This window comes from Hippichthys cyanospilos, chromosome 22 (genome assembly GCF_059441005.1).
Source record: "Hippichthys cyanospilos isolate Australia breed blue-spotted pipefish chromosome 22, RoL_Hcya_1.0, whole genome shotgun sequence".
NCBI lineage: Eukaryota > Metazoa > Chordata > Actinopteri > Syngnathiformes > Syngnathidae > Hippichthys > Hippichthys cyanospilos.
Window position 1 is genome coordinate 126794 of NC_142390.1, and position 15051 is coordinate 141844.

Consider the following 15051-nt stretch of genomic DNA (forward strand, 5'->3'; position numbering starts at 1 on the left):
TGCTTGTCACTCAGTGGCACAACAACAGCGAGTCAACATTTCCAGCCCTCCTTTGATTCGACGTCGCCTGCCCGGGGCTCTTCCGATATTAGCCGCGCCGACGCAGCCCGCTCCGCGCCTTTAAAAAAAAAAGGTCATTCCTGTCCAAATCCAAACTCGTCATCTGCTTTGAGAGCACAACGGTTCTGTTTGTCCTGCCAAAGTCACCTCCCATTAGCTTCAAGTCAGCTTACCCTTTAGAAGGTCTAAATCATATCGCGCCCATCAATAACAATCTTGCCTGGTTAACTCGACGCACGCAGAGCGCCTTTGCCAGGGCGCCCCCCCTCCCCCCCAGGGTCAAACGTGCTTACGGGTCGGAAGAAAGTTCCGGAGAAGCTCTTTCAAAGAAATCCCACTCGTGCTGATCCCCCTCCCGTTAAGCCCGGTCCTAGCCGCTCTATGGGAGGGAATTCATCAAAAGCCTAATGGAAGGAAACGCTGAGGACATTTGCTCCCGTGATGAAAAGCGCTCGACCCAATTACTCCAAAAGTGCCCCCCCCCCTCCCCAAGGCCGCTTCGTCAAGCCCTCGCTGTTTTAGCCACACCTGAGCGGCCGCTCTGGCACAAGCCCCGGGCGCCGGCCCGTAACGCACTCCGTCCGGATCCGTTAATTGCCAGGAGAAATTCAATGAAGCAAAGACCAAGGAGATGCGCCGCCATCCGTTATTTCAGCAAAGGGGCCGGAAGGCACTTAGGCGTCGGACGGCAGAGAGCGGGAAGCGGCCCGGTGCCAAAAGCGCGCGTCCTCCCGACAGACGGCCCCATTGAATCCCCGCCGGAGGTGGCGTTAGCTTCCTTCGCCGAGGCGACGGTGGACACAAAGCATATATGCAAATAGGGTAGTCGCCTCAGGGGCCCTTCTCGCAGGTATCAGAGCCTTGGAAGGCTTTGGGGCGCCACGCAAGGAACGGTCCTATTTCTTTTCGGCATGATGAACGGACGGCGCGTTCTGTGACAAAGCTGAACCAACGGCGCCCCCCCGCGCACGCTCTCGCTTGCTCAGGCTCGCTCCATAACGTCTTACTTTCTGTTCAAAAAAGGAAACCCGGATAGAGAAGCTTACCTGTGGAAAAGGACGGATTTAACCAGGGTGACCACGTCTCGGCTGGCGTTGTAGCCCGCGCACACCATGGCGACGTGGATGGTCTGTGCAAACCAGGAAAACCCGAGGAATTTGTTGAAAAAGGCAGCGCCGAGTCAAAGCGGCGATACGTGGGTTAATAACGCGCGGCCGTCTCGGGATGCGGGGGGGGGGGGGCAAGACTTTTTGTCCTCGCTTTCCGTTTCTCACCTCACACTTATCCACCACGGGCCGGCGGACGCAGTCCGAGCCGTTGCCGGCGGCTTTCTGGCCCTCGTTATCGCCGGTGCCCTCCTCCGAATGGGCTCTGCTTTGGTTGCCGCGGCGACCGGCGAAGGGAAGGCGCGACGAGGGGCTCCTGGGCGGTCGGCTGAGCTCGCGGCGCAGCGCCCGGTTCTCCTCCTCCGCCGCCCGCACCCGCGACTCCAACGCCTGCCGATCGGGCGCGGACGACTGGGTCTCCGAGGGCGACGGGGGGAGGGGCTTCACTGCCGATTGAAGAGCAAAGTGTTTTTTGAAATCGGTGTAACGTCCCGACTCGTTCGCCGCCGCGGACGGCCGCAGGCGTCAAAGGCCCCTTTAAACCGGACAGGCAGCGACTGAGTTCATTCATCTCTCACAGAAAAAAAAACTGTCATGAAAACAGTTTCTGAAATTGAGAGCAGAAAAGAACCCCCCCTTTTTTTTTTAATCATTCGATGACTGGGTCGGCAGAAAATAGACTCATAGATTGACAATTGTTTTCCAAAAGAAAAGCGGCTGTTTTGAGTTGACGGCCATAAGCGACGGACTTCCACAGAAGACCAAATAAAAGAATACGCGTACGGTCGAGGGGCTGAAATTCCGAGGGGCGTTTTAGGACCGCGGACGGCCGATGGCAAAAAACGATCGATGGATTCGTTGCGGAATAATCACTGCGCCCGCCGCGCCCGCGCCGACCACCGCGGCGGCACAGATTTAGCGCCGCGTCAAACGACTACCATGATAACGATGCGGACTGAGCTTCGATTGCCATCCGTCATTTCGGGGCGGCGACCGTCCGCTTTCGCGGGGAGGGCCCGGGCCCCCGCCGGATAAATAACGCCGGTCCCAACACGCCGCGTGGGAGTATGCTAATAAAGGCCATTTGACATTTTCCTCCACGTAGCCACTTCCAACGAATCGGCGCAAAGAAAATTCCTGGCCGCTCGCTCGTTTGTTGTTGATAATGGAAATTTGTTGTTTCCTCCCCAGTGATTTATTGTCTCCCGGGGCTGCGAGATATAAAGGCGGCCTGGAACGGAAGGCGGCTAAGCCTTCTTCCGGAGAAGCCAAACCTAATTTGGCGGCCGCCTCGTGGAGAAAACGCATTTGCTAGGCCTAATCTTACGTTAGATGACAATTTGTCGAACGAAGACAAAAAAAAAAAAAAAAATCAAAGAAAACAACGACGACGTCGCCGCACGTAGGACGTTTCTCCGGAGGCCCGAAAAAACGACCGTGGTACTCGCGAGACGTTTCCAAAAAGGATCCCCCCGAGAGCTAATGTCGTTAGGTCACGGTCATTTGATTGGGGCTCGCGATCCAGTCGGCGTATAGCCAGCGTCGGATCGATCCAATATGCGCACCTCGCACGCGCTGGCCTGCGGAAAAGGAAACGGGATTGAAAGGAAAAGGTCCGTCGCCGTCACGCCGATGGGGGGAGGCTAGCGACGGAGCTATTTGCTCCGCTTGCCGGCGCGCGGAAACATCAAACGCAAAGAAAAATGACCCGGATATTCTTTGGCCTTTGAAAAAGGAAGCGACGCGTTCCACGCTTGAATTAGCGGCGACCGCCGCGAACGGCGCATCCCGACCGACGAAGCCAGATAGGTCGGCGCCGGTTTCCCTTGGCGCCGAGAGCCATTTTAGACAAAGGACTTTGCGGCGGCGACGTTTCCGGGTTCCACATCCATTTCGGCGATCGCAAAAGCCTGGCGGCACATCGTTTGTCTCGCCATTAATCGGGGGGAATAAGCGGATCGATAAGGTAACGGCGGCGGGCCTTTCATTAGCTCCGACCGGCCTCCGGCTTTGCGCTCTCAAATGGCAAACGTCTCTGAGGGCGGATTCTATTAACTAGCGCTAATTAAACTTCATTCCAAATCGGCGTCGTCATATGTGGATTGCGCTCCCAAATTTAGACCAAGCAGATGCGGACGAGTCCAAAAGCTAAAAGGTAACGTACGTGCGCGGAAACGAGCGCCTTTGGGATCTTCCTCCCAGCCAAGGAAGCCGTCCTAAGTTTGGACGGGCGTCGGCATCGTTTGTGCCGTCTATTTCTCCGGTTCATCAATACGCAACTCTGCTTTGTTTGGAAACGGACTTCTCGTTGCAATTCAGCTCAGGCTAAGACGCTTTGATGGCCCATTAGGGAAAGAAAATGGCCAAGGTCGGCTCTTTCGTCCATTTGTGGCTTTACGTGCGCTTCCCGTGTATTCCTTGGCAGCGGCAAGAAGACAGAATATGTTGAGAACAAGAAGACCTTTGCCGCAAAGACCCCCGGAATGGAAAAGGAGCGTTGGGACTTAAAGGAAGGCAAAAGGAAAGAGCCTTTCCTTTTCCCGACTATTTCACAGACTCTTGGAGGCGCGGGGGACGCAGCCGGCTCGGCCGGCCTCCGCTTATACGCGAGCCTAACGAGGACGAGCCGAAGAGGAAAGGCGGAACGTCCGGGGGTTTCCTCTTTCAAAGTCCCCCCGTACTTCGCGCCCGGCCCGAGAAGAAACGTGAAAGGGGTCTCGGGGGGGGCGCGTTCTTCTCTCCTCCGTCCGTGCAACTTTCTTCTTTTTAGCCCGCGCGAGCCGATGCGGACGGGAAGCCCCCGGGAGACGCCGTCCCTTGAACTCCGCCGGACAAATGGACAGCGGAGACCAAGGCAGAAAATAACGGCGGGCACCAGAAGAGCGCGCGGGACCGCTGCCGGCGGCAGCCGGACGCTTTGGATAAATCCAATAGACTTTGCGGGCCTGGCCGTTATCCCGGCATATTCTCCACCGAGTGAAAGCCGTCACTTTCATCGGAATTAATAATGGCGCCGTTGCAATATTTCAACCCCGCGAGGCGCAGTCATTAAACGGCCGGGAGAACTTGCCTCGGCCCGACGCCGGCTAATCAACTTTGGACAGGCTTGGCCGCTTCATTAACGCGCCTCCCGCGGACTGGGGGTGGGGCAAGGGGGACTCGGGCTACAGGAAATTTGGGGGAATTTTGCAGTGGCACTTTTCAGCCATCCGGATGTCGGCCAAAAAGGGTCCGGGCGTCGGGCTGGCCCGCAATGAGCGCTTCCGTATCGGACGGCCATTTCGCTCCTTTTCAAATCTTCCGTCTTGAAAAAGGCAAAGGCGGCACATTTACTGCCCGGACCCACGTGACAATACCGAGAAAAGAACTTTTGCTGACGGCGTCTAGCTAGGTCAAGCATCCGCGTCCGCGAGGGTCAAAGTCAGGGCGAGGCTTCGGTCCCCGTCGGTGACGCTCGGCAAAATAATTGAAGCGTCGCCCGGAAGGTTTCCCCTGGGTTCCCCTTTCTTTGCCGCTGTCGGGGGACGGATTACCTTGAAAGGTGGCCACCGCCAGGTACAGCCAAGTGAGCGCCGGGACGAAGAGCAGGGCCAGGGCGGCCGCCAGGAACTTCCTGCGTCCGCGGCACATTCCCGACATCCTGGAGAGGGAGGCGGCCGACCTCTATGTGGGGAGCGCCCGTCGCCCGCGATGATTCATGGCACTGAAAGAGGCGGGGGCGAGACAAAGCGGCTTAGGGTAGCGGGCGCGGCGTGCTCGCGTTTCAACGCATTGGACGGCCCCGGCCAAACGGCGGGCACCTGACTTCCCTCCGGGGTTTTGGAGCGTGGCCCTATCCCGGCTCGCTTCATTCGCCGCGCCTGCTAAACTGGAATGAAACACTTTGGCGGTATCTCCGAAATCCCTCTGCCCCGAGATAACCCCGGAAAGGGTTCGGCGCGCGAGGGCTCATTCCCGTCGGTTGCCGTCAAAAGTATGGGAACAGCCTCTAATTTCATAGCTCGGAAAAAAACTAATCTGGTCTTTTTGCATTTTTTTCTTCCGTCCCTTTGTACCGTCGCGGTTAAAGTGAAACTTTTAGCGGCGGATCTCAGAGCTCGAGGTGACACCCTGTTTTACGCCCCAAAAAACCAGCGGCGGTAGATTCCTTCGGATGCGGATCGACCGCAATTTAATCCGGCGCCGGCTTTTGAAAGCAATGGCACGAGCGCAAACGTTCGGGAGTCCGTTTACAGAGGGGGGAAGATTTAGAGCCTTTTTCTCGAGACGGCAATGATTTCAACGATTATACATTTGAAGAACTGCCAAATAAACGTGTTCTTCACGAGCAACGCTACGTTGGACACCGTAACCGAGGGCGGGCGCGGGTCAAAACGATCCCGGCTCTGCGTGCGGACTGAATGACAGACAGCGGAGGAAAATCTATCGATTGCGCAGGGGGGGCTGTCCCGGTTTCATTAGGCCGGTATACTCATCAGTATTCTGTCACGGTAGGCTGGGACGTACAAAGGCGGCTCTAACATTACGGATGTCGCCGGGGAAGTGCAGAAAGGCGTTTGGAGGTGAAAACAAAATCCCAAATCAGGAGCGGCCTCCCGCGCCAAGGAGGCGGACCGCCGCTAATAGCCCTTCGATCCGGTGTCCTTCCACCCCGCCGTCAACTACCCGCTTTGACGAATTTCAAACCCTTTTCAAAGGGTCGGCCGACGGGCGAGAAGCCCGCCTCCGCGTCACGCCGACCGCTGTTTAAAGGCGCCGACGCCGTGTTCCGAGTCCAAAAATTCGGGTCGCGTCGAAAAAGTGGCCGTCGGACCGCTGTTGTAAAAGGAGTCATCAAACGGGGCTCCTTGCCTCGTTGATTCTTTGCCAAGGACTGAGCGGCGAAAAGCCGCCGCGTGCGTCTAAAACTAATCGGCCTCTCCGGACGTCGAGCGTTTTCATCCTCCCGCCAATGTATTCGAAGCTTTCCTTTCTTCCAACGATGACGTAGTTGATAAAATGACAACTTATCATCGAACAAACGAATGGAGTCTTTTTTGACAGGAAATGAATTGTTTCGACGCAACGGATGCCGGCCTTCCCACAGAAAAGATTCTGAGATTTCTTTCATGCCGGAAGAAAGCGGACTGATGAATATTTACTTTTACTTCCGGACAATGAACATTTTTGTTCCGAGACGTTACTCAAACGACCGAGCCGGTCACACCAGATGTTTTTCGCAATAAGAGTTGGAGGCGGCCCGCGTGCCTCGGTTGCGCTCGTCCGTTCCTGATCGGGCCAGGGTCTTCGTTCAAACTAAAGAGGCGGTCGGCCGACAACAAAATTCGACGCTAATCCCGGCCCGGTCCTTATTTCCCCAGACATAATCGCCATACATAACCCTAACCCCTGGTTTGACGGAGGTTTTCCGTGAAGGTAAACCAACATTTACGGAGCGTCCTAAAACAAATTTGTCCAAAACGCCAAAGGGTAGACTATCAAATCAGAGCTTGATCAAGGACACCATTGATACCATTTAGCGGGGGCGAAGCTGCCCCCAACCTGCATTTGGAACCGCCGCCATCAATTTTGGCCGTTGGAACAAAACATCAAGCAACAGCTTGACCTTTCTCCCGACGCGCGCCGCAAAACTCAAGAAGAAGCAAATATGTCTCGGTCCTTTCCTGGCCCGTACAATAAACGGTCGACCGAAAGGAAGTCTGCTTGCGTCGTTTTCTTCGCCGTCAACGTCGCAAACTAATCGCAGGAGAAGACTCGGTCGCCGGCGCGGCCCGACGCGAGGTCAAGGCCGCGCCGCGCCGCGTTTGGACAGCACTCGGGGCCTCAAACGCAATCACGGAAGTTGAGCGCACGGAAGGGAACGGAAGAGACTTGCGGCGCAGAAGGCTCCGGCGCTATTTGATGCAAAGCGACAGTCTTCGGAGGTAAGATTCAGTTGAAATCACGGTCACTTTAGCTCACTTTTTTTTTGCCCTCCCCCTTTCGGCACGTCTCCGAAAGGATTTCTGCCGCAGCCAGCTTACCATCCGGTTTCACCCAACTTAGCCGACCTCTCCCGGTCGTCGTCATGCGTCGTCTTCCGGAACGATCGAGCGCGGCGATCGCGGGCCGCTTCGCCAGCCGTGAATCCGAAGAACCGAAAATATGGAAATGGAGCCCCGCCGCAAAGGTGCCGGCTCTCTCCCTGCCAAATTCCTTCAGGGCGTGACACCGTTAGCGCGCAGCCCCCTCGCTCTACCCTCCTTTATTGCGGATCACATGATCGTTCAGGTTTCTAATTGTATACGATTACAAAAAAAAAAAACCACAAGGCGTAGATTGAATCCGCCTCCCTTGAGAAATAAGGCGCGCTTCTTTTCTTTTCTTTGCCTGCGCATCTCGGGCTGTCGGGAAAATCACTTTGTTAATGCTTGCATCCGGCCGTCTGACGGAGGATGCGCCCCGCTCCTCGGATAAGGGCGGCGCCGTTCACGTAACGCTTCATAGAACGATTGGTGTTCGTTTGTTGCGGCTTGTCTGGATGACGGCCATATCGCCCGGACAGAAAAGGATCAACCTTTTTCTTTTGAAACGTCGGACCTGGGTCGGAAGAGTCGGCCTTCGTGTGGAAGACCGCCGCTACGTTTCTGTTTTTAGTCTGGTGCCCTACTTTACGCCACGTACTAAGTGTTGTGGCCTGGATTGGGTGCTGAGCACGCGACGGCTCTTAGTAATCCTTTCAAGCATTTCTTTGACTTTTAGGACCCGAGCGCTTCCGTAAACACCGGATGAGATATATATATATATATACACGTAAATATGTAAATATATATATGTATATATACACGTAAATATGTAAATATATACATGTAGGTATATCACATACGGTATATCCAAATAAATATGGGGGCGGCATGGCTCGCCACCGTGGGTGGGATCCCCCGGCCAGGGACCACGCGGAAGTGTCCTTGAGCAAGACGCCGAAGCCTGAGTTGCCGCCACATCAGGAGGTAAACGACTAGTTAGTGTGAAGCGCTTTGAGTAGAAAAGCGAAAGTCCATTTAGCAAATGTACTAAGGAGAAATATGCATAACGGTTTCAGCGGTTGGTTCACAGTGGGATGTGAGCTTCCCCGAGCGAAACAAAAATGTGTATCGTATGCCAAGTAATTAGAGACTCAAACCTGCCTGTACGTGCGAATACGTGGGCGGATGTTTGTCTCGCAGCGCGTTAACCTTGTGACTGGCAATCTTTTCAGAGTGCCTTCGCCGACTGGAATCCAGTCACTTTGTTGCTTTCCGAGGCCACTCGTGAAGAAAGGGCCGTGCTTTTCTACTCTTATTTCAGTTTCTCTAAGATAGGCGGCAAAGTAAACTTTGGCGATAGACGCCGTTTTCTTTTCGTCTTTTCCCCAGTAGCCGTTATCAGTAGCCAAAGCGGGCGATGAACCCTTTTTGGAGGAAAAAATTAAACGGATAAGTACATTTCACAAAACGTGTGCAATCTCTTCTAAAGGTAAGCGGCAAACGGTCGATTGGAGTCACGAGTTTTAAAGTGTAGTCGCCGCGCTGAATCGGATCCGCGTCGATCCGTCCGCCGCTCGCCGTTTGGCTTCCGTTTGCAACCGATTGCCGAGTTCGCGCTTCGGCAGAGAAACCGCTCGAGAGGCGACTGAACTCGCTTTCGCTTCTAATTCAAAGGACTTCCTTGCGCCCGGGACGTTCGTTAGCGATCCCTTTGCTCCCGGTTCGTAACGTCACGGCCCCGATTCGATTTGCTGCGGAGGGCGGAGGCTTCGCCCGGATTTCCGCGCCAGCGACGGGAGTTCGTAGTTCGCCTTGACAAAGTGCGGCGGCCCAGCAGAGCTTGTCGCTCCAACGGCCGCGAAGCGTTTTCGAAACCGGCCGCAAGACTCTGGGACGGCCCGGGCCTTCATTAGCCTTCTGTCCAAATTCAAAATGGGCTCATTCGCCTCTGATCTAAGAGCGGCTCGCCATCTGAGCCACTTCGTTTCATTCCGCCTTCAAACGCCGGGGTACGGCCCTTCGGCGGCAGACGGCCCGGGAAAGCCTTTCCGCCGCCGGCGAGCGCAGTTCGTCTGCTGAAAAGTTTCGATGAGATCCTTCCTACTCGGCGGTCTCGCCGCGCTGACGTATCGGATCGCCGGCGCCGCGGACAGACGGGCGCACCAAACTCCGTTTGCCGCCGAGGTGAACGCGCCGATCGAACGACGCGTTTGTTCGATTTAAGCGAGAGACGGCGGCGCGTCCCGCCTCGGCCCGGCCGTCGTAACAGACAACGTCGCGCGGGATCCCTCAACTTTGACGGCTCTCTCGTGGCAATGGCGCGGTGGCAGAAATCTGGCAGGTGCGATGATTCCGGCGAGGGACACGCGGTTAACTCTGGCGAATGACTTCGGGTCTCCACGCTCAGTGGGACGGAAGGACGAGGCGCCGCCCGCTTTGCGCGAGCGATCCAAGAAGCGCAAAACGAGCCAGGATAATTAGCGCTAAGCGAGCGGTACGAGGGCGAGCCGCGCCGCACCAGCGTTTGACGGCGCCGGGCATCCGCAGCCGAGTTGCGACACACTCTTTCACGAAGACAAACGGAAAGAATACGGCGCCGGGGCGCACGGCGTCGGGACGGCCGCTCGCATCCCGCCGCCTCCAGGCGAGCGAAGGAGCTAAACGAAACTTGGATTTGTAGCCGCGGAGATGACGTAGCCCGCGGGTGATTTTCTTTCAATGGCTCCGCCCCAAACGCAAAAGCACTCAAAGATTAGGTTCCCTCTTTTCAGCCGCCGCAGCTAGTATATGCTTTCGTTCAAAAGTATTTGGCCGCCCGACGGCTAACGCTACAGCAGGCTAAAAACTTTGCACTATTTTATTTTTGAGCTATTGCCCGACTTTGTTTGCCTCTGCAATTGGAAAGTAATATTACACAAGAAAGAATTGATTATTAAGTGGTTGAAATACTATTCCTAAAAACGGGACAATTTTCATCAATGGAAATAAAAAAAAAAGTGAAATATATTTTCCTTAAATATATGTAGATATTGTTTTCTCCTTAAGTGGATGTAACATGCTTCATTAGGATGAATAAGATGACTTAATCATTTCAATATAAAGTTGGATCTCAAAACCCGATGACCAGAACTGTTTCCTGAAAAATGTATGATTCAACTGAAGCGGTAAAGGAACTCGTTGCTGGAGAACCGGGTCAATAGTTGACAGGCAAACTGCCACTCCGCACAAAACCCATTATCTGTGATGTGCCTAGAATTTAGCTACTTTAATAACGTTTCTCACAGAGGATGCTGAAAGCATGGCTACTACGAGTACAAAGAGAAAAGCTCGCTCTATTTTGTCAGTCCAAAATCAAGCGGAAAATAAATGCTACAAAAAAAAGTGGAACGAAAAAAAAAACGCATGCTAATAAGACGCCGATAGGCTAAAGGCCAAATCGGCCGAGTTGTATTTATCCGCAAAGCAACTTTCATCATTAACGTTGAGAGGGCGTTTAAAGACTTTTTAATGTTTTGGCATAAAATAGGACCTTAAAAGTCACACGGTTCTTGCGTCGTCGAAAAAGGGGGCGCAAAAACATTTCAAACACCATCATGAGATTCTCTTCAGGTGCGGACAAACGGGAAGGGCGAAATATTCTTCTCAAAAACCTCCCTTATCCCAATTATTATCCAAGTCAAAAATAAAAAGTGCGCCCTGTAATCCGAAAGCAAATCGATAGAGAAGGCGCTGACCCGTAGACACGACAATTGGTATATACGCGATCCGTTTTCCGTGACGACCAACTGAAAAGTCGCGAGCGAAACGTTGCGACGAAGCTTTCTTGCTTCAGCCCAATCGCCCAATCGTTTGACTTGATAAATGGGAACGACGAAAGGTGTTTTCCTCTTATTTCGTTTCGATTGAAGAAACCACCAAAACAAACCAAAAAGAAGCACATAAGTGTCTAGAGAAAGTCTGCTAGCTTCACGCTGACGCCTGATGCAAAATGCTAGCCAAAGTAGAAATGACATTGCAGCGATAGAGCCCTTCAAACGATGCATATTTGCAGCCAGCGTCTGCGTGCATGCGGGCAAACGCGATATTCACAGGAATTTCACGTTGTTTACGGAGTCATTTGACTGTTAAACTTCACCATTAGTTGCGTAACGTCGGTGAGAACCGTCCCGTCGACCGATACCGAGGTCCGTGGAAACTCGTCCTCTGTCGCGTCTACTATTCTGCCTCGGCGGCTCGCCGACACGGGCGCATCGAGGGCTTTGGATAAGCAAGACTGAATTATACCCGGACGAAAATGGCAAACATTTCTTTCTGATGCAGATACCCCGACTACTTTTGCCAAGGACTTTAAAATATGTCAGGTCGGGACGATTAACGGCCGCCTTTACGAGAGCCCGATAATGTAAAGAGAACCCCGCCCCCTGGCGGCTAAATCGCACGGCCGGAACGGAATAACAGCACTTGCGGTCATTCCAATGGGGAGACGGGATTTGAGATGGTTTGTGTGTGGCGATAAAAATAAACGGAGCCCTTTTGTTTCCTGTGTTTTTCATGACTCTTTGTGGATTTGAGAGGACTGCGAAACGAAGTTCGCGGGAGACTTTGGGGCAGAATTCCGCCGCAACGTTACATCGCGCACAACTACGACATGACGTATGCTAGGAATGTCTCCGTTTAAGAGGACCGGCAATAAAGTATAGAAAATATCGCCGTGCCACTTGTTAGCTACGTCTTACGTCAGCCGGTGATCCCCGCAAAAGAACAACTAAAAATAAACAACGGGACACGCAATGCGCACGTTTTGGGGAAACGCTTCGAAATGACGTGCAGGGCAGACGAATGAACGAACGAACGAACGCATTCGGAGCGGGACAGCCGGCTAAGCCCGTGCGCGCTTTCGTCCCTTCGCCCTGGTCTACTGACTGCTCCGCGGAGGTTGGCTTCGCAAAAACGGATAGGCAGGCACCTTTCTTTTTCTTTCGAGTCCCCGCCTCGAGAAGGCGACCGTGGAAGTGGAAAATAGAAGCGCGGCCCCAAAATAACGCAGCGTTTCAAAGGGCTGCTGGTGAGCTAAGGTCACCGAGCTAGCGGCTCGAGAAAAACTGCGGATTTCAACTCACCTGATGCGGAGCCGTCGAAGACGCTCGAGTCCGACTAAAGACAGGCTTCCGGGATGGATTAAAAAAAAAAAAATAAGACCAAAAAAAAAAAAAGCCCACGCCGCCGCTTCCGCCGCTCGCGAATATTTACGGTACCTCCATCCCAGTTGCTGCCACGGAAGAGGTTTTTTTTTTTTTTTTGCGATCACTGCAAAGCGCCGCAGCTATGTGTCCTCCGCGGAAAGATTTGAGTCTCCAGACGGCACACCGAGTCTCATTAAGAGTGGAGGGACTTGATCGCGGCGACGCGCGCGCAATCACGGCCGAAAGCCGATCTGGCACGAGCGCGCCAAGCAAAAACAGATCCCTGTGGCGTCTCCTGTTGAGCGGCCGAACGCGCAATCTCGCACCGAGGTATTTTGTCGTCGTCCCCCGCTCCAGATCGTGCCCGAGTTTTCGGCCTCGACACAGCAGCTCTTTCTTCCTGCCAGGCAGCCGGCAGCCAATCGCAGGGTGGCGTTGGGAGCGGCAGCCCGCAATTTCAGGAGCGGATCTACGGGATCGGGGTGAGGAAGAGAGCCCCCCCCACCCCACCCCCCCACCCCCGTATTCGGCAATAGCGAGCAGGGGCGGGGCCGAGGGGACAGTAACTCGCCCCAAACCAGGGCCCTTCGAAGGCCTGACATTTAAACAGGCGACGTCGCTACAGGAGTTTCGCACCTTTCAGGCAGACGCTCGGAAACCAACGGACGCCGAGTTGCCGAAACATACCTTTGTCGAGTTCCTCGAAAGAAGGGACTCGACAAATTCATTAAAAAGTAAAAGCCCACGAAGAAAGAAAAGGAAAAGGTCAAATCGAGGTCGTCCCCATCGCAGCAAAGGCGACGCCAAAGCGGACTGGGCTCATTAGACTTGGACACCAGACCCGGAAGGAAACCGGGAAGACCGCCGGACTCGCCGAAGACGTCCGTCCCGCGGCGCCGTTTGGCCGCGGCGACCGCACGGCAACGAGGTGATTCATAGGAAACAAAGCGGTCCCGACAGCGACCCGACAAAGGCCATAAAGGCAAAGCGCACGCGAGCGCAGCTATCGCAACATTAATGCGGAAGCGCTTATCTCTTCTAATGGCCGCGCCTCAGCAAGTAATGGAACCGCCGGCATGCTAATAGAGTCCGACGGCGGCGCTCGCCGGCTCGCAAGATCCGATAACGTTCCGGCGCCTATCGATCCCGTTTGGGGCGGGCGGAGACGCATTTGCAATGCGGGCCCGCCGTTGCCGGGAAGGCCCCGGGCGTCTTATCCGACGCGCCGTCAGCATCTCGCCACTGCAAAGTTTGATCCCCCCGCAATCATTATGTAATGGAACACGCTTGAGTACGAGCCATTCCTCACGCTGCGCCATCAGCCAATAAATAAGGCCCGTATTTGTTTCCATGGCAGCGCACGCTATTATTACTCTTAACGCATCGACGAGGAGGCGGCGGCGGCGGCATTGTAAAAGCTTGAGAGGATACCTTGCCGCCATCCGCTCGCCATTCCGACGGCCGGATGAGACATCGGGGACGGACGGGACGCTGCGTACTCTGCGCCGCGCACGCGCGTGTGGAAGGTAAGGTGGAAATCAGCCAATTTGGACCCGAGCCCGAAGCAAAGCGCGGAACGGTACGGGCCAACTTTCCTCAAACGTCCAGCCTGTTTTTCATGTGTGCGGGTTTCAAACGGCGACGTTCTCCCTCAGATTTGGATCTTCTTTTTGTAGCTTTCATACCCCACCCACACGCACACAAATGAGTCCACTTCAGTTTGATGTTGGGCAACTATTTCTTTGCAAGCATTTATTCAGCTCTAAAGTACTGAACTTGTGTGTACGGTACTTGAAGCTTTTGGCGACGGCGGAAAAACACGGATAAAGGGCAGACAATTTTCAACGGAAACACGAGTCTTGAGAGAATTTCCCAAAAGTGCGATCGGACTTTACCACCGCGACTGGAGAAGTCGTCTTGATTCGCATCCATCCCCAATGATTTTCTTCCCTCCTTTGATCAATTGGCTGGCCCGATCCCAAACGGAACCTCACTTAGGCGAGGTTAATACGAGCGCCGTCTCGGCGTGGGAAAGCCTTCAATCGGGGACGATTCCGGAGAACGCGAGGAATATGATCGAGTGACAGGGCAACGTGGCTTCATGAAGCGCCCCGTGGGGCGTCTCCTTGCTCAGCCGCTACACGTCAAGCACTTTTTCATGACATGATCTTCCATCGCTTCAACTTTTGGACTCCCCGTGCACTTTGGCGCATGGAACGCACCGGAGCCTTTTGTGACAAAGCAACGCGCGGTGGGCAAAGACGCAGCTGTGACACCGAGCGGAGGGATGGCGCAAAATCAGCTGGCTTGATAGGAGCTAATTCTATTAGCGGTCATTACCGAGGAACACAAGGAGCGGGGACGCGCAGGTGATGTATTACAGTCAACTAATGAGGCAGCGCTGCCATGATTAGCCGTGATGTTGAGATCAAGTGACTACCAGGCTACCAAGCTACCAGGTGTTTGGGTCAAGTTCTTCCAGGGCATTACGGCGCCCATGGAGGAATCCGGCTCCGCGCAAGCCTTTGGAAGGTCGGGCGGGGGGCGTACCCCTGCGCCGCCCCCACCGATCTACGGCGGATTTGGCTCGAGACCCTCTTTTAAGGGTGATCCCAGGCCTGCTCGGCCCGGTCTGGGACGGGCGCGCTGAGGATTTGCCATCAAGACCGATGGCTACGATCGGTAGTCGGCGAGAAA

At 54.4% G+C, this 15051-nt stretch overlaps 1 protein-coding gene across 4 annotated transcripts in view; it reads right to left on the reverse strand.

The window, feature by feature from the left end:
• The window catches only part of LOC148405212 (xylosyl- and glucuronyltransferase LARGE1), a 53871-nt gene that overhangs the window by 9747 nt on the left and 29073 nt on the right, over positions 1-15051 (reverse strand). For 2 of the 4 annotated variants that reach the window (XM_088406871.1, XM_088406872.1), the window contains 3 exons: positions 4700-4869; positions 1335-1612; positions 1107-1189 (listed from right to left, as the gene is read on the reverse strand). In XM_088406871.1, the coding sequence (XP_088262997.1) occupies positions 1107-1189; positions 1335-1612; positions 4700-4805 (467 nt within the window). In that variant the 5' untranslated portion in view covers positions 4806-4869. Of the gene's footprint in view, positions 1-1106; positions 1190-1334; positions 1613-4699; positions 4870-12137; positions 12252-12291; positions 12760-15051 lie in introns of those variants that run through there. The other 2 variants (XM_088406870.1, XM_088406873.1) reach the window with 2 other exon arrangements.